This window comes from Amblyomma maculatum, chromosome 2, assembly GCF_055883805.1.
Source record: "Amblyomma maculatum isolate TAMU_Amacu chromosome 2, ASM5588380v1, whole genome shotgun sequence".
NCBI classification, from domain to species: domain Eukaryota; kingdom Metazoa; phylum Arthropoda; class Arachnida; order Ixodida; family Ixodidae; genus Amblyomma; species Amblyomma maculatum.
This window is the reverse complement of record NC_139345.1, coordinates 174,740,653-174,759,474: the sequence shown is the minus strand read 5'-3', so window position 1 is coordinate 174,759,474 and position 18,822 is coordinate 174,740,653. Positions and strand designations below refer to the sequence as shown.

Genomic DNA, 18,822 nt, shown 5'->3' with positions numbered 1-18,822 from the left:
GCTTCAAACAGCATTTGTAGCTATCACGCTTTCCAAGGATTTTATTTATTTATTTATTTTTATTTGTACCCTCAAGGCTTACAAGAAACGTTATAGGGGGGCAGTGGACTACACCCGCCCCAAGCGCGGCGTGATAAATCGAATCAGGCTTGTGTAATCAAGCCATCACGGGCACTCTGCTAAGTTCGCTCCCCGCCACCGCAGGAGCTATCAAAAGATAAACACGCCTTGACATTATCGCTGCGCAGCATCTTGGCACGCTGCCAAGAAATGAGCTGTGGATGAGATGACCGAAACGGAGTGGTAGTGGTGCGCGCCATCGACATGCAAGCGAAAACGCTGGCAATTTCTGCCGCGGCAACACAGAAACCTTGTTTTGAGCTGCCCCGGAGGCTCGAGCGGCAAGAGGGACGCAGTTTCAACAAGTTAGAAAGTTTTCGTTCTGTTGCTGCCACTCGTCGCTGAGATCACTCAATCGCTTGCATGCGAGCGAGCTGGCCTTAACGCTTTTTTTTTTTTTTCCAAATTCTCAGGTGCAAAACTGGAGCGTGGGTTCACTATGCGAGTGCGTTGATTACGTGACCAATGTGGTATAGTTTTTTTGCATCGTAGTGCCGTCACAAGCTGATTTCTGTATATTGAATTATCGATATATCAAACTATTTCAATATATCGAGTTCGATATATCCGGGTTCGACTTACTTCAAAATCGTAAAAGCCTCCCTACCCTTTCGCAGGGCTACTCATGCACAAAGTGGCCCCTTTGCGTTTTAAGGACGCTTCACCGCAGTAGCATGGTGAAGCACTGCAGCGGTGCGCGCAGTGCGGTGAAACTGCACGTGATCAGCTGAAAACAGAATGTGGACACACGCGCTGGATGTATGCGTGTGCGTTAGAACAGCATATGTCCAGACGCTGGTGCGTTTACCACGCACTGCCCACCGCTGGCATCTACCCTGTTGGACGCAGGCAAAGATTTGCGATTGGAGCTACGATCGGCCGTCACGTCGCGATTAATCGCACTTCCTTTTCGCACATGTATCCCCTTTAAGGGGGGACGCGGGCTTTGAAAGTCGAAAAATCGCGAAAAAGTCGGCTTTTAAAAAAGTACATATCTCGGCTGTATATGTTATAAACTACCTTTCCTATAATTATAAACGCCTAATTCATCGTGGAACTGCTGTAAATTAAATATACAACTGGGCGCGGCAGCCCCAGAGTCGCGAGCGAACGGCAAAAGTACCCAAACTTCGCGCGCGCGCTATTTCTCTGCCGCTGAACCGAGCACCGCCATCTTGGTCTTGTTTTGTTTGTGAATTCTTGCCCTTTTCCATATTGCCTTCGCCGGCGGTGTCCGCGGCGTAGCAGAAGCATGGCTCGCTCGTGATTGGGGGCCTCACAGGGATTGTTGAGCTTCCCGCGTCTCGAATTCGGGCTGTGATTGGACAAAGCGCGCGCTCCGCGAGAACGCGGGGGATCGCGCGGCTGCTATTGGCTGCTGCGCGCGCTGACGCGGTAGCCCCTCCCCGGCGCGTCGTCTGCTCCAGCTTGCTACTGAGCTGGCGTTCTTTGTACGCTCGCTGAATCGCTCGATGTTTCAACATTTTGAGATCGCCGTGATCATCGGTCGTTACGAATTCTGGTGGCGTGTTTTGAACGGTTATGTGCACTTTGTGGATTATTGCACAGTCGGCCACGATGCGCGCTAAGAAGTTCAAAACACTGCATATGTCGTCGTTCTGTGAATGCCGTCCGAATCGCGAAGTTAGCGAAAAGCGTTGTCAACGGGCGCAGAGACGCTTCTATTAGTGCTGCTTTTGCTACATCACTACTAGACCGACTGCGCTGCCACTTCCAACTGCGTATCTTTCGCGTCAACGTAAGGAGCCGTCGTTTGAAGCGTGCCTGCTGTACCGACCTTATCAACCTCGGCGATCTCGGCCTCCCGTATCGCGTCTGTCATCGCAAGCGATAACGCGTCGTCAGCGTCGTCCGCTGTTCGCATGAAAATGCAATTTCCGAAGGAATCGGGGAAGTGGAGGCACAACGTGCTGCAGTGAAAAACAAACTTTAGACTTGAAAATGCTGTTTTAAACTTCAAGGGCCATTTTCTCAGAATGAATTTTTTTCATGGTATGGTTGCTGATTCCCGCAATATTTCTGGAACCGCTAATCGGATTCCCACCTGGTTTTTTTTATTGTGTGCCTGAATAAATTTCCGAGGGCAAGACAAGCTCATTTTTTCAAATTATTGAGTGTGGAATTTATAATGAACAATCAAAAGTAGGCTAATGCAAGTCCAATTAGTGGCACTAACTTCAATGCACTGCTAAAAGTTTTCGGCAGGGAAATTTAAAAAAAGGACTCTGTCTTGCCCTGTGGTACCTATTCAGGAACCTTCATAATGAATTTCATAGTGCCAACACATTTTGCAAGTTCACCAGGCATGGAACAAGGAACCAATATGAACCATTCTGATATACTTCTCTAATTTGAGTACCCATGTGCGCAGCTCCATGAAACTTTGCAGTTATTCAAATGGCTGTGCCATGAGTCTACCCTGAAAATTTCATTCAATTATCTCAAGAAACAACAAAGTTGGTATTCAAAGGTAGCCTCCCCCCTTAAACGACCATCGACCGCGACAGCGCTCCTAGTTCAAATTGTCTGTACTTCTGAATTAACGAGGGTTGAAGCAAAAAGAAATGTACTTTAGTCCAAAAACTGCATGGAAATGTATTCAGTATTCCATTTAGCAGAATTATTTAGGAGTGCAATGCTTCCAAACATTTTTGCTCGAGTTCATGAAAGAAAAATAGAGAAGTGACACCTACTGCATACAGCCGTAGAATCGATCAGCTGCTATTAATTTCAATTCAGAAAAACTCGTGCCACCTGCCGTGTATGCAGATACGGCTGCATGCTTTTCTATAGCGAGCACCCAGTGTTGCACAACCGACGATAATAATCGGCTAATTTGGCTCTGCATAACTTGCGACGGTCGATTATCTTGGAAATTGTAGTTTTTGCGCAGCTTGGCACAACAGGTTAGAATGGCACAGAATGGCGCAGCAATTCCACCCCTGCACTCCTTGGTTTAAGAAGTATACGTCCCTAAGTGACTCAGGCTATGAGGGACGCCACAATGGAGGGCTCCAGAAATATCGTCCACCTGGGGTGCTTTAACGTGCACTGAGCACATGGCACTGCTGTTGGCACTGTTCCCCTCAGCAAAGGCCATAGGCTGCAGACATCCTGGTGCAGTTTGTAAGGGTGCAGGCTGGTTGCTGTTGCATGTGACCACCACCTCAGTGGAACCTTGATGATATGATCACGGTTCGTATGCATTATGGAATGATGCAAATTCTGATAGTGTCCCAGACGGTCTGCATAGCATAGAATAAATTATAAAGCGCCTCGAGGACCATGCAAAGTGAACAGAGTGCCCAGCTCCTTGCATGAGCATCCTCGGCATGTCTGCAAAAGGAGCAGCAAAGGGGAGTCTCACAGGCACACAGGAGTGGGTCTTGCAAGAGACGTCGCAGCAGCGGACCAGGAGGGAGACCAGTTGGTACAGCTTGCTCAGGTCGGCATACTGGTACTTGATGGGTGGACCCGGCCCCTCGTCCAGAGCCACCAGCATCAGGGTGGCCAGCACATTCAGCCGAAGCAGTTGCAGACGCTGTGGGGAGAGACATGACTATTTCATGCGACCCCATTTTTTGGCACACAAACTCTGTGGATTCCTTGCCTCACATCAAGGGCAGCAATGGTCCCCTTCTTGCTTTTTTGCAAAGGCATGCAGTGCTTATTCATGGGCAGTTACTGAACTGCTACTCATGCGGTGGAATGAAAACAATAGAGCAACTTTCATGGATCATTGAAACTGTAAGTAAATACAAAGAAAGGAAACAAGACACTACACCCTGCAGAGCAAAGACTCTCAAAGCCTGTGTACCTTCTTTTGCAGAATGGATTTGGAAATAATTTTCCCTTTCAAAGCTAATATCCACAGTGAGCAGTCATTCACTGCGGTTATTATTGTAAAAAATTATAATATTCCAGAATCAAAGTGTACATTCTGTCATTGCCAGTATGAGAAAATAGAAACTGCGATATCGAAGTAGAGATCTGAAAGTGAAGCACAAGAAAGGCTGGAATAGGTCTCGCTTTGCAGCAACTCAGTAGATGTGGAATTCAAAACAAAAATACACAAATTCCATTGGTGCTTTTGTGCTTCTGTGCCACATAAAAAATGATTTACTCTCGGGGAAGACAAAAGCCCACTTGCTGGTTGACTGCTGGCACTGTGTGCGATTTCAGAGACCGCTAGCGAAAAGGAGCCATTGAGTAAGTCTCAGAGGCACATACAGTGGGTCAAATTCTGGACTGTCCAGCACATAACTCTGCAATCTTGCACTCACAGTCGAGGCTAAAAAGAGCGTACCTCTGCCACTCCATAGCAGGCGTACATGTAGAAAAAACCGAAGTACTGGGCCAGGTGACGGCCGTGCTCGGATACCTCCTTGTTGACCAGGGACAGGACCGCCACCAGCAGATGGTCCGACAGGGTGGCAACGGCATTCGACAGCAAGCCTGCAACGACAGGGACATCACACACTTTGTGCACATCACTAACCATGAATCCAAACTCACACTGATATTTCCCACACTTTGGGAAAGAGTGGAATAGAACAGTGAATGATTAATTTGCAGATTTCGATGGGGTGCAGCCTTTACGTGAAAGTAGCATTTCCTCCTTAATTTCTCAGTCTACAGTGGAGCTCACTCGACTGTACGATGACCTGCGAAACAGAAGAGTTTCAAAACTGCGCGAAGGAGAGTGGATCAGAAAAGAGACAAAAACACACACCCACAAAGTGAAGATGTCGAATTGAATTTATTTCGAAAAAGCAGGGACTTATAAGGATCTTCAATATACAGCTGAACCCCGTTATAAGAGACACTGATGTAACAGACAATCGTGTATAAGAGACACCATTCACCCAAATGGTTGGCCACCCTATGAGTTTCATTAATTGGACCTCCTTTTTAACAGACATTGGATGTAGAAGACAACTGGCTATAAAGGACACATTAGCCTTGAAGTTTGGTACTCAGTCTTGCTTATAACAGACATTTTAACAATATATGCGGCACCATCAATCGCCAGGTTCAGTAGGTGCTACGGGGAAAATAAAAGAGAGACACACCTGTGCCGTTATTATTAATTACAACTTCAGAAAACAAAGAACAGGTCAATCAGCTATGAATTGACTAAAAGAAGCCCCTGCAGTGGGAATGCAACATAGAGAAGCTCTTCAGGCTTGCCACGAAGAGCACAAGTGAGACTGCATATGCGAGCATTGGGAGTGCGCGTTGGGTTCTCCAATTTGTAGAGCTTCCTATCACAAATTATCATAGGTGTGTCCACTAGTCTGAAGAATATAGCAAAAATTGTCTATTATGTTGCATTTCAGTATGAGTGACAAATCTATCTAGTAAATGCAAAGAAAGTGCTCAGCTGATGGCGCGGACATTAACAAGTCATTGTGTCTAGAAAGCGAGATCAAAACAAATGCACTAGTCTGAAGAATATAGCGAAAATTGTCTATTATGTTGCATTTCAGTATGAGTGACAAATCTATCTAGTAAATGCAAAGAAAGTGCTCAGCTGATGGCGCGGACATTAACAAGTCATTGTGTCTAGAAAGCGAGATCAAAACAAATGCACTAGTCTGAAGAATATAGCGAAAATTGTCTATTATGTTGCATTTCAGCTTGAGTGACAAATCTATCTAGTAAATGCAAAGAAAGTGCTCAGGTGATGGCGCGGACAGTAACAGATCATTGTGTCTAGAAAGCGAGATCAAAACAAATGACATAAAAACACAAGTGGTTCTGCTCTGGTGAGGACAAATAATTGCTGTTTGCTGTTCAACCAGTTTCAAATCCACTCAGAAATGCCTCGTTTGCTTTTCATTCATTTTTCATCTCAATAGCGACACTCGCAGACAGACTTGTTACTCACAGCCACTGTTACCCTTTGTCAAACAAGCATAAATTTCTGAGGGATATTGCTGCTGGTGATGTTTTATAGCTTTGGCTGCTTCTAAAACCTTGGTGGTAAGCTAGTTATTTTTACAATTTCGTGGCTTTTTTTTTTAAATTGAATTCTTGTAGTGCTACCAGACACATAACTTAGTTGCGAATCGCTAGTTGCGGTGCCAAGTCACATCACAATCGCACTTTGCAATCGCTGCAAACATAGTTTGCACATCGGCCATGAGGCTCTTGGCCTGATTTTCAAGCTTGGAGAGGCTGTGTTGAACAGCATCAATGCAGCCATGAAGCAGACGATTTACAACTATTTCAGCAGTAAATAAATGTAAGAAAGTTGCAAGGTGTAGTCAGTGTGGTGGTCCACCAAGCAAATGCAATATGTAAATGAAAGCTATAATAACGCTTTTGCGACATGATGTATCATTCTCTTTTGCGTATTTTAGCCGCAAGATGCCTGCACCGAAATGAGGTCTTGTTAAAAAGTATAAACGTGGTACCCTGCTTATAAGGGGCCTCTCACATAAGAGACAAAAAGTGCTCCCCAGTGCATGTCTCTTATAAAGGGGTTCAACTAACAGAAAGCAAGGAACAAATGCAAAAGAATTGTGCACGAGGCAGTGACTAGAATTACAACAAGACACATGCCCACTGAGAATTCCAATGAGTCCATTTAAGAATTCAATCTCCTCTCTTAACAGTGATAAAGATGACGAGCTAAATCAGTTGTCACATTTTTTGCCAGTGTAGAATGCCTCGACTACTTCTCCTTCTGTTTTTGCTTTTGCCTTTGACAGAAATTTTGTTTTTTCCAGATAAGGTAACCAGCGTTTGCTGTCGCAGCACTTGCACATGAAAAATTGCTCGTGCTCCAGACGACTACTAATCTCAATGGAAACTTAGCGAAAAGACGGGACAAAGAAAGCTGAGGACGGCAGGACGGAGCCCAGATCATTGTGTCCTCTTTAGGACTAGCCATACGACAAGGGAATCTAATAAAAAACCATCTGAGATGCATTGGGTGACCTTACTCTGATGATTCTTCTTGCATGAACTGGAATGCTTTTTTGCATTGGCCAGGAGGAGACACACACACAAAAGAGCAACACTGCATCTTCACATTAATCGATGATGGATCTACAGAACATGAAGGGGAGTGCATAAATTTCGATGTATCTAAAATCTTATATAAGAAAGCACCAGTAAACTGACATGTAACCCAGAAACAAAAATACAATGCACCCATGCCAGCAATGCACTTTTTCAAGCAAGGTGCCTTCCGCAGGCACACTGGCCATGCACTAATCATATCACTAGGCCCAAGTGGCCACTGTCTGTCATGAGATTTAATCCTGTTGCCAGAGACTATACCTAAAATAACCTCTCATTAAAATTAAGGTGCAGTTGGTTTCCCCAACCTCTTTGGCACTGAAGCAAGCAGGTGAGAGCTGTCCTTTGGTCAACAGGGTTAGCTTCAGAACATGACGTGTGGTGAACCGAATTCTTGCTTACCAGTGTGACAACAATGTGTCATGAAAAATAAGTATGAGAGACTGAGGGCTGCCTTCAGGCCTACCCCAATGTTTCACTTGCGAGGCAATTTTTACCGCAAAAGGCCAGGTGTCGAAGGCCTCATATTGAACCTGGCTCTGCACATTAAAAAAGAACTGCTAGCAGTGGCACCATTTGGAGAATAGCAGAAGTGTGATGCACTAAATTGAGTGATCTGTTCAAAGGGAATTGATATAAATGCAAACAACAGTGCTACATTTTTGCCTGGGATTTTCCAGAATATATGTGCAGTTGTCACCCTCTGCAGCCCTAATGGCTCAGTGTTTGCTACAGCACATGCAGTTAGCCAGCAAGGTGTGCTTATGTTTTGGCCACAGGGAACTGGATAGGGTGTCAAGACGTCGCAGGGTGAGTAGCAAGGTGGTCCATTTCTGAACAATTTACTTCCACACCATAGTCAAAGCTAAAAAATGCACGCAACACACTAATAACCACTGTAAAGCTCGATTTTTCCTTGTTCAAATTTTTGGGATGGCAAGCTGAGGGAAGCAGGCAGATGCAGTGACGGCCTACAACAGATACTAAACCGGTGGCAGGCTAGCCCGGCGATGACCCACCAGTCCCAGCCCCGTAGGGCCAGAAGCTGCCACCTCTCTTCTCCCCCCTTTTCGCTTTCACTCCCATCTTCCTCCCTTCCATGAGCACGTCCTGCAAGTGTATGCAGCACCTCAAACTCAAAGTGGATTGATTTATACAGAGTTAAATTAAGCGTGCACTTTATGATTCATAAAAGTGTCAACTCAAACGAAACAGTCAAGTTCAAATTTGGCAACTCCATACCTATGACAGCAGACTGAGCTGAATTTTATTTCAACACTACCACAGGATGGCAACGTGTATGCAGTTCAGGGTACTCACTGGAGGAAGCGCAGGAAAAGAGTGGGGTGTACGGTCCATCCCTTGCAGAGGCATGAGCCAGGAACACCACAATCTTGGCAAAGGCACTCCGAACCTGCGGGAGGATGGACGAGTGTGGGTGTTAAAACAGTCACACACAGCTAAAAAGCAGGGCACAAAAAAAAGCAAAAGAAATGCTCGGGCAATCACACAATGTCATGCAACAAATCTGGCACAGAAGTAACGGCTACACATTTCACATTCCGGCTGATCACCTTCCGATGGCATCTGAATACAATTTCAGTGACAATTGCTTGTGCGCCAAAAAACCCAATACAATACTTTTCTGTTTCACTGCTGCACAAGCTTCTGAAGGTGAATGGGTGGTGACTAAAGACTCGTAAGTGCGAAGTGGGAGATCCACCCAATAGACTGGGCACAAGGAGAGAGACATTAACGTGTCCTGGCGAAAGAGGACTACTGTCAAGCCTTTATATATTGAATGTGGATATGTCAAACTATTGGCTACATTCACGCTTGAATTACTGGTGGCGTTGGACACCTGCTGAAGCTAAAGCTGAGAAATGTGCGGGAAATGTATGATGACATAGACTCATATAGGTGGCAGCAAGCAGGACTGCACCAGTGTTTCGAATTATCTGGAATGGGGGTCAAACTAAAAAGATTTTACTTTATTTTATCACTTCAAACGGATTTAACTATGCTTTGTTTTCCTCAAAACACCCCCCAAGGTGGCACCTGTTGCCAACTAGTGCTGCGCGGCAAAATCAGCATGCCCAGAGTATGGCGAAACTACCAAGGGCAGTAAAATTACAGCTTAAAGTACTCTTCTAGGGTGTATTATGAGCAAAGTAGAGGCTCAGTTCAGCTCAAAAGCTCTCACCTCGTTGGTGGGACACTCAAGCAGGTACTCAGCCAGCCGGTGTGGGTGTGCAAACAGCACCTGGTTGGCAAACCACAGCCGCACGTTGCGCGAGTGCCGCAGATGTACGCACAGCACCTCGTACCAGTCAGAGGCCGAACCCCTGCACAGCACAGGGAAGGCACAGTGTTCTATCATCACACTTGGGATGGGAGCCCCCAGAGATGCAGGGGCAGGACTGATTTACAACCAATTGCATTCACAGTACTGAGAGGGTGCACGCAGCAGCTGCCAACCTGACAACGCAGCAAGCAAAATGCACCACAAGAAACAATCTTCATATTTGCCTCAGCTGGGATGCACTTATCTGGAGAGAGTTATGGCTGCCAATTATCACATTTCGAAACTTTTCCTTTATTTCCATCAGTGTCCAAATCCCTGTACCATGCTAGAATGTCATTGTCCCTCTTTTCGGTGTTTCTTTGCATACACTAATATTTACAGTACAGGGGCTTGCACCACATTTTATTAGAAATATGATGTTGCTATCTAAATGGTGGCCTGCCTCCCACTTAAACTGACTCTGCATGCCACAAGACTTTAGTTTGTGGGAATTAAGCTGGAATACTGCGGCTCAATGTAAGGTCTACCAAGGGTTAGCATGAAAACAAAGCAGGGAAAAATTTAAAAAATACTGGGCAGTCGCACTGCAACCTCTGACGCAAAGTACTAAAGGGGATGGATTGCACACTGCTCTCAATGCGATTGCTTTCAAAGGCCCATCTCCTATTGGTCAGTTCTGACTGGTAGCCATATTGGTTTTCTGCGTCAATGGTGAATGCCATGAACACAAAAGAAACGATGATGTTGAGCACCTAAATAAGACCGTCAATTGAGAGCGTTTTTTTGAGAGCGACAGAAGCAGTCTAAATTGTTTGAGAGCATTTTTGAAAGTGAAAATGGCGGCCGTGTACATTGCGATGCGTCGGCGATCCACGGCGAAGGATAGAGCATGAAGACACGTTTGACTTGCCAGACGAGTTGTTCCGGCTTGTTCAACCCAGAAACAAGCAGAAAGTGGAGTGACTGTACAGCGATTGCGAAAGAACATCGATGAATAGAGACTTGCGGGCGAGTGTGTCGTCACCGCGGCGGCAAGCACACCGCATTTTTTTGCTACCGGAGGCTTCCAACCACGATTACACCATACTTCCAGCGCACTTAGAGAATGTAAGATCGCTTGCATCCCACAGTGCGCCGACAGCGGAAGCCATTGGGCGGAACGCTGATTGCCGTCAAGGCGCCGCGGGGAGATACGGAAACAAGTCGCTAGGCAAGGGGTTCTACGTACGTTATAAACATCACAATAGTGAGTAGATTTTGTTTTTGACAGCGTGTGTTTGGCTATGAGTTCGGAAATTGACAGTAAACTTGTATTTTGCCTGTTTTGTCCTCATATCTGCGACGCGAGCATGCACATTTCGTGACCCTCGCTGCCCCACCAGACCAACGACCCCTCCGCGACCCGTTCGTCTAGCGGTACTTCTGTGCGCCGAAAGGTGAACGAAGGTCTGCTGAACACCTGCGTGTTCTCAAAGTGGCTTCGCTCAAGCGGACTGGCTGCAAGTGCCGGTTTTCCCAAGGCCAGCGCATCTTTCCACGTCTCCCAATGGCTGGCGTGATCGGCGCATCATTTTTTTTTTTCTTGCTGTTTTGCGTTCACTGCCGCTTCATGAGCGTCCCTGTTTGCGCTAGTGTTTTTGATGCACCACTTTGTGCAGTTTTTCCTTGCGATCGAGATGCTGGAAAACAGTAGAATGTAACCATGCACGTAACAAGCCCTTGAAGCCATAAGAAACGAGCTTGGAACAAAAACCAGAAGAAGCCGGCTACAAGCGTGCCGTCGGAACCTGAGTTACAGCCGGTGCCAGACTTGTTTGGTGTGCAGTGAACATCAACCACGCTGCCCGATGACGACTCTGCGGATTAAAATTTTACAGTGCGAATTGCATCCCAGATCACGGTACATTTTGAGTTGACGCCGCCGCCGTGTACGGCTACAGCGGAGCCGTCGCAAAGTCCGTTCTGTCAAGAAGTTCGCGAAGGCCTTGCTAGTAACGGGAGTTTTACCTCGGCTTTAGCGCGGAATGCGATGCCGGTATCGAGTTCGTGATTGTGAATATGAAAGTGTTAGGCAATTTTATCCGCACTCTGTGTTAGGCGCACACAGAGTGCGGAACCTGCGGCGAGATTGTGAACATGTGAGTGGTCAACCGCTGCAGGGTCACAACGGACCTCAGCCGTAGCTGAGTTCGCCAATCGCTTTCGCGCGGGCCGGTGCCGGCGCGATTATTCCTGCTTTTTGTCGTGTACTACTCTCACGAAGCACTTCAGCTTATTTTATTGAGTACCCAACTCACGTGCGTATTGGTTCTTCTATTGTGGCAGCCCAGCCATGCACTGGCGTCAAAGTAATATATCGCGCCTCGCCTTGCGGCGCAGTCGCGGTGGGGGCCGCGCGCTCGGCACAAAAAACAAATCTGCATGAATGACATACTTGCTGTGCGCCACGTTAAAATGAAAATGCCCTGCAGAATAGGTATATTGTGCCATTTTCTCTGACTCAGCAAACTTTTTGATGATTCCCATGACATTTCCCTGATTTTTCCCGGTGCATAAAATTTCCCTGACAATTCCCGGTTCTCCCAGTTGCTTGACACCCTGAACAATGTGTGACCAACACCATCACTCTTCCCGCTGCGCGAAATGCAACATACTAGACATCCCTGTTCAGGCCTACCGTATTTACACGATTGTAAGTCTACCTGTTTTTTCAAATTTCAAAATCTGAAGTTGGGGGGTCGACTTAGAATCGCATGCATTGCCAATAAAAGTATGAAAAACGATATATTGCGGACGCTACTGCGGGGTTACAAGTTTGTTTGTGTTTACTATAAGACTGTAGGCATTGCATTCAGCAATTCCGCGCGCTTCTACAACAGGCTTTTTCATTTTTTTTAACTTACACTCCACACACCGCATTCATAAATCCCTTCTATCGTAACGTATGTCGCACTCACGGGAGTGTCGATAGTTGATGGAAGGGCCGCTGTTCTAATAAGCAGAGGTTGCAGCAGCTCTTCCAGGAGTGTCGATGGTTGAAGAGCTGGCTGATCACGTGGTGTTGAATGAGTTAGGCATCGTTCCTTGTTCTTTGGTTCTTCGTGTTTCTGAATTCATTACCGGCCACAGGCTGCATCGTCATGAGTTCTCTTGCTCCGAAAAGCATGCGGCGCTCTTTCACGGCAGCTTTCAAAAGAGTGGTGATTATTTATGCAGAAGAAACTAACAACTGCGCAGCAGGCCAAAAATCCGACATATCTGAACGAGTGGTGCGGGAGTGGCGACGCCAGCGAGGCAAGATTTTCAGCTGCGATGCTAAACGAAGAGGTTTCCGCGGCCGAAGTCAGGACGTTTTTCGGAGCTAGAGACCAAGCTTGCAGCTTATGTTACTGAGATACATGATCGGTCCCTTCCAGTGACATGCGAAATGGTCACACAACAAGGCCGTGTCTTCGCTGTGGAAGCAGGGAATCCAAGGACAGACTTCAAAGCCAGCAGGGCATGGGCATCTAAATTCATGAAGAGGGCTGGCTTTTCTCTTCGTCAGCGTACAAGCGTGTGCCAGAAGCTGCCTGCCGCATACGAAGAGAAAGTTCTTGCTTTCCATAGGCACTTTCTCAAACTTCAAGACTCGCAACAGTACTTGCTCAGCCAGATCGGCAATGCTGATCAAACCCCTGTATACTTTGATATGACGAACAACACGACAGTGAACACGAAGGGAGCCCGCCAGGTGAAACTCCTCACAACAGGAAATGAGAAGTTGCAGTTCACCGTCATGTTGTCGTGTTTGGCGGATGGCATGAAGCTCCTTCCATACATCGTCTTTAAAAGAAAGACAATGCCATCAGAAGCGTTCCCGAAAAGTGTCGTTGTGCACGTGAACGAGAAAGGTTACATCACCGACGACATGGTGGTGGAGTGGTCCCATCTGGTGTGGCTTCTGAGCATCACTTAGAAGTCACATCTCCAACTTTCTTGTGCTTCATTCCTTCGAAGGATATCTTACCGACAAGGTGAAAGCAGAGCTGCGGAAGGAGCACACAGACATGCTTGTGATTCCCGGTGGTTTGACGGGGCAGCTGCAACTCCTAGACGTCTGTGTGAACAAGCCCTTCAAGGATTTGCTACGCCGTGAATATAACGAGTGGCTGGCAGTGGAAGGCCGCGAACTTACGCCAACTGGGCACGTCAAAAGAGCCTCCCTGGTGGTCGTGTGCGGGTAGGTGCTTTCGGCACGGGCGGCTGTACCCCGCGATGCCGTGATGCGGTCATTTGCGAAGTGTGGAATTTCACATGAAGACGTGCTGTGGGACCGCAGCAGCGATGATGACAACAGCACATCCAGTGAGGACGATGACAGCAGTGAGGATGAGTAGTTCGCTACTAGGCAATGCAATAAATTTTCATTTTGTAACTCCAGTATGTTTTTTTTTTTTGGTCTTTCCGATTTGGGGGTCGACTTACAATCGTGTAAATATGGTACCTTTACCCCCTCTAAACTAAGGTCTGATAGAAAAAAGTCGTTCTCGCCTCGGTGATGGTAAAACATTTCTAAATAAAGTGTTTTCTTTCTCTTGAATAAACCAAATGGAGCATAAACATTACAGTTTCTGTATCGTACACAGTCTGAACAGCATCAGCAACTGAACACAAACGGAATGGAGAAACAGCAACATCAATCAGAACATCAAGAACGGAGCCCAATGTGCCCGAAGTCAACTGGTTGCGGAGTACAGCAGTGAGTCACTGTGGCTTGCACGAGAAGTCAGTGGTGAAGAATCGTGCGGATCTCATTTCCCGCACTGCAGTCGCGAGCTCTTGCATAGCAGCTGCCACCTACTTTACTGATATTGCCAGCTTCCATCTGTCGGCAGATGTAATACAGTAAAACCTCGTTACAAGAGACACTCAAGGGACCCGAAAAACACGTCTTTTGTAAGCAAGGTCTCTTGTAACCAAAAATTCAAAAATCACTGTGTTGCTCAGTTTACTGCACATCAGTATATAAATGCATTCACACGCATTAACAGGAAATTGTTCAGGAAAGCTTAAAGAAGTTATTCATACCAGTAAATGTATTTTTGTGAGTGCAGAGTGCATTGCTTCCCAAAATCTGGAGGTAAAGCCCTTCACTTTGCAAGCCTTCCTGTTGCTCTAATACCTTAGAGGCTTCCATGCTTGTCAACCTCAGATGCTTACAGGCTCGTCACCCTCAAATGATTCACAAAGAGAAAGACATGAGAATTCTAGGCTTTCATCTTGTGATCAAATTTTAACAGTGAAGAGTTAAAAATGCTGGATGTCATTCATGCATTTTGATTTGCTTCGTAGGTAACAGAAATGCGATACCGTTTTGACTTTCCAATCAAGGGGAAGCACTCCTCAGTTCCTGACATATACAACAAAAGGGACACTGATATGGAAAAGAATTTAGCTAAGGGAATCTGAAGTGCATCATGTAAGAGTTGGTACGTTCCAGATGCATTGCATGAGCACACCGGGGTTGTGTCTCTTCTAAATAGTGAAGAATTTACTCCACGAACCTGAAAAAAGTTGTCCTTAGTAACCGAGTGTCTCTTGTAACCATGTCTCTTGTATGCAATGTTGGTAACATGGCAGACATAGGAAAACCGACCAAACCATTTTCAAATGTCTTTTATAACCGAGTGTCTCGTGTAACAGTCTCTCTTGTAACGAGATTTAACAGGTAGCCTTCATTTTCCTCTAGTATTTTCTAAAGAGACAGAACAGATCACATGGCTCCCGCTCGTCACTCTTGTCATTGCTGGTAAGCACTGATGGAAAACACTGGCTCTCTTCAGCAAGTCGACTTAGTCGATTTTCGTGACAAACACTTTCACCAAGCTGTTCACTGCAGGTTTGTAACCTTCACTGCTTTCAGTCAGATTTCTCCGGCTACCAACGACATCCGCACAGGACCTCGATTTTAGACGACGCGTAAAAAACAGCAACTGGTAGTTTGCGTCTGTATTCACTCAGGAAGATCACTCCAACATACCCAGTGTTCCTGACCATGATTATCCATATATGGCTCCGATTACCATCCCCACTGAAGGCATAGCTCATCTCATTGCAAACCTTATGGTCTCTACTAGCTCTGGTGTTGATAACATTAATTCAAAAATACTGAAAAACACAGTATCGATTTCTAGTCAAATTCTTTGCCATTTCTTTCAGCAATCATTATCATCTGGTTTGCTCCTCGCAGACTGGAAAATTGCCAAGGTCATCCCTGTGTTCAAAAACGGAGATAGAAATTCACCAGAAAGCTATCGCCCCATTTCACTAACATGCGTCTGCTGCAAGTTGCTTGAGCATATTATCGCCTCTCACATTTACTGCAACCTGAAACTTAATTCTTTTTTTCTCTAAACATCATGGCTTCCGAAAAGAATTTGCTTGTGATACGTAGCTGCTAGAATTCACGATTGACCTACACTTCAACATAGACGCTAACCTACAAACTTGATCGCATCCTTCTAGATTTTGCTAAAGCTTTTGACCGCGTTGCACATTCCCGCTTGTTCTCAAAATTATCTGCTCTTTGCCTAGATTCTTTAACACTGACATGGCTTCGCAACTTTTTCTTTTCGGCAACAGTTCACAACAGTTAACAATTTCACCTCCTCACTCTGTGGCGTAACATCTGGTGTGCCTCAAGGCAGTGTTCTTGGTCCTTTATTGTTTCTAATATACAGTAACGATTTACCCGCTGGCATATCTTCCTCCCTGCGTCTTTTTGCAGATGACTGCATCATTTACCGTTCTATTAATTCCACGGAAGATCACCTTACTCTTCAAAGTGACCTGAACCTCATCTCGGACTGGTGTACTAAATGGCAAATGACGCTTAACTCAACAAAATGCAAGATTATCTCTTTCAGCCGCAAGCATACAAGCTAACTTTTCGTACGTCATAGATAGCACTACAATGTCTCGGGCATTATCGTACAAGTATTTAAGTATTCATCTGACGCATAATCTTTCATGGGCCACACACATTCAAGCCATCTGTGCCAAAGTGTGCAGATCGTTAAGTTGCCTGCGTCGGAATTTGCTGACCTCCCCTAACAGCGTAAGAAAACTGGCATATTTAACAATCGTACGGCCGCTACATGGTCTCCATATCAAAAATATTTAACCAACATGTTAGAATCCGTCCAGAACAGAGCCGTTCGCTTCATTACACGCAACTACAGCCCTCACTGCAGCATTTCAGCGATAAAACTTGACATCGGCCTCGAGCCTTTAGACATTCGCCGTTCCATTGCGCTGTTGTGTTCATAAATACTATTACAGCACAAGGCCATCTCCATTACCTGTTGAAACGCCTACACGCATTTCACGCCGCCTACATAACCAGTATAGCATACACGAAAAAACCCTAGCTTTTAATTCATCTGCACTTCCACGCGCCATCGCTCTTTGGAATGATCTCGCATGTATCTGCAACCATCAACCATTCCAGGATCAGCTACGCAAACGTCTCACATGACATCCTTTCTTCTCTTATCTTTTATTTTTTTTGTCACAGTGTATTTTTTGTTCCTTTATTGCTATTGCGTTTTGTTTTGGTGCTTTGTGCGTCTTATGACTTTTACAGTGACTAGTGCTTCTGCATTTTTTTTCTTTTCTTCTTTTTACAAATGGTATCTGCCGTATGTCCAGCATTCATGCTACAAAGTACCTTGTATCCTATGTATATTTTCGCCTTTAGTTTTGCCTTGTAAAAGAGCTTCTTTTTACTTAATTTTTAGTATCTCACGTTGTATCAATTAGTTTCTTTTGCACATTTTGCTGTTATTTGCCCCCCTTACTCAATGCCCTTCTGGGCTCTGTAAGGTATTATGAATAAATAAATAAATTTTAAAAATCAGCTGTTTCTTTGTAGGCCGCCATGTTTACGTCTCGTGGTTGTCAGCGGACTCGCGGCAAAAATAGTTACCTAAGGGCGCATTTAATTGTAATACTAAAAATGCCTCTATTTTTAGTTGCCGTTTTTTACCTTCAAACAATGTTGCTTAGGTAAATAGAACATTTATAATTTTATTTGCTGCGTTTTCCCGAAAAATGTCTGTACACGGCCCCTTATCGCGCAAATAAAAACTTCCGGGGTGGGGCTTTGCTATTAAGCACCCTAGCCTTGCTTGTAATTGGCTAATTCCGCAACATCGTCACACTTCACATGTCTGGGCCTTGCCAATTTGACGTCACATTCTCGAACTTGAGAGCGATTTTGAGAGCGGTGCGTAATCCAGCCCCAGTGTTCACATTCAGAGAGGTTTGACACAACACTTGGTTAATGTTTTCCAAATACCATCACTGACCTATTTCTGGGCCTCTGTGGGACCTGGAAAATTGTGAATCATTCCAAGATAATTTGTGATAATTAAAAAATGAACTTTAATGCAAAACAAATTTGCCCCAGAAGCCCAGAACTTCGTCACTTGTTGCATTCAGTTTGCAGTCAACAATATACGACAGCCATTGAGCCAGAGTTGTGCATTCACCATGCCTTCACCACATCACACTGCCAATACCAGACTACGACATGGCCACATGGGTCACACCGTGAACGTCCTCCAATGAATGCCCACACCACGCAGAGTGATAATGGTACTGTGTAGGGGCAACAACGGTCGCGAAGGCAGAGAGAGTGAGAGACCACAAGGAGCATGCAGAAGCAGGTGTTTCCAAAAGTACCTTTACACTAAACCCACCTTCTCGACCAACCAACCCCATACCAAGGCCATCTGGCAGGTGTTTTCAATGTGACTGCCCACTCTAGCCCGCATGTTCCTGGTAGTGAGTGGTGTTCTAAGGCACCTTCAGTGGCTGTCAAGTGTGTGCCACTAATGCATGTGGTAACTATGGATAACTAGCACAAAACCCCACCAAAACTATCCTAGCAAGTCAGTCCGACTGCCTCCGTTAAAATCCAAGATGGAGCCTTTAAGGCAGCTCCTTGGTTGTGACAGTGAGAACCCTTTGCGCTAGGCTGGGTTGGAAAAACAATTTCCACAGTATTGCTTGCACCTATTTACATCTGAAAAATCTTTTTTTCTTGTTGGACACCAGAGAGACCAAAACACTGACCGTTAAAATATACATGCTCCTACGAGGTATGTGACCGTTCTTCAGGAAAGTCTGAAATATTGTGCAAGTTCAAACTGTTGGAGACCAAAGAATTGGTCGGCTACTACACAGCGCTTGTCAGCTATGCCTTAAGGGGGGACGCGGGTCTTAAACTGGTCAAAAATGGTCGAAGAATCGATTTTGAGAAAAAAACACATTTTCAGAATGTTTCTACCTTTGAGCACTAG

General features: G+C 45.5%; 1 protein-coding gene across 3 annotated transcripts in view; it reads right to left on the bottom strand.

Moving 5' to 3' along the window:
* The window catches only part of faf (ubiquitin carboxyl-terminal hydrolase-like faf), a 241,639-nt gene that overhangs the window by 40,466 nt on the left and 182,351 nt on the right, over positions 1 to 18,822 (bottom strand). For all 3 annotated transcript variants that reach the window (XM_084595526.1, XM_084595528.1, XM_084595527.1), the window contains 4 exons: positions 9,374 to 9,515; positions 8,491 to 8,584; positions 4,448 to 4,596; positions 3,509 to 3,682 (listed from right to left, as the gene is read on the bottom strand). In XM_084595526.1, the coding sequence (XP_084451652.1) occupies positions 3,509 to 3,682; positions 4,448 to 4,596; positions 8,491 to 8,584; positions 9,374 to 9,515 (559 nt within the window). The remainder of the gene's footprint in view (positions 1 to 3,508; positions 3,683 to 4,447; positions 4,597 to 8,490; positions 8,585 to 9,373; positions 9,516 to 18,822) is intronic.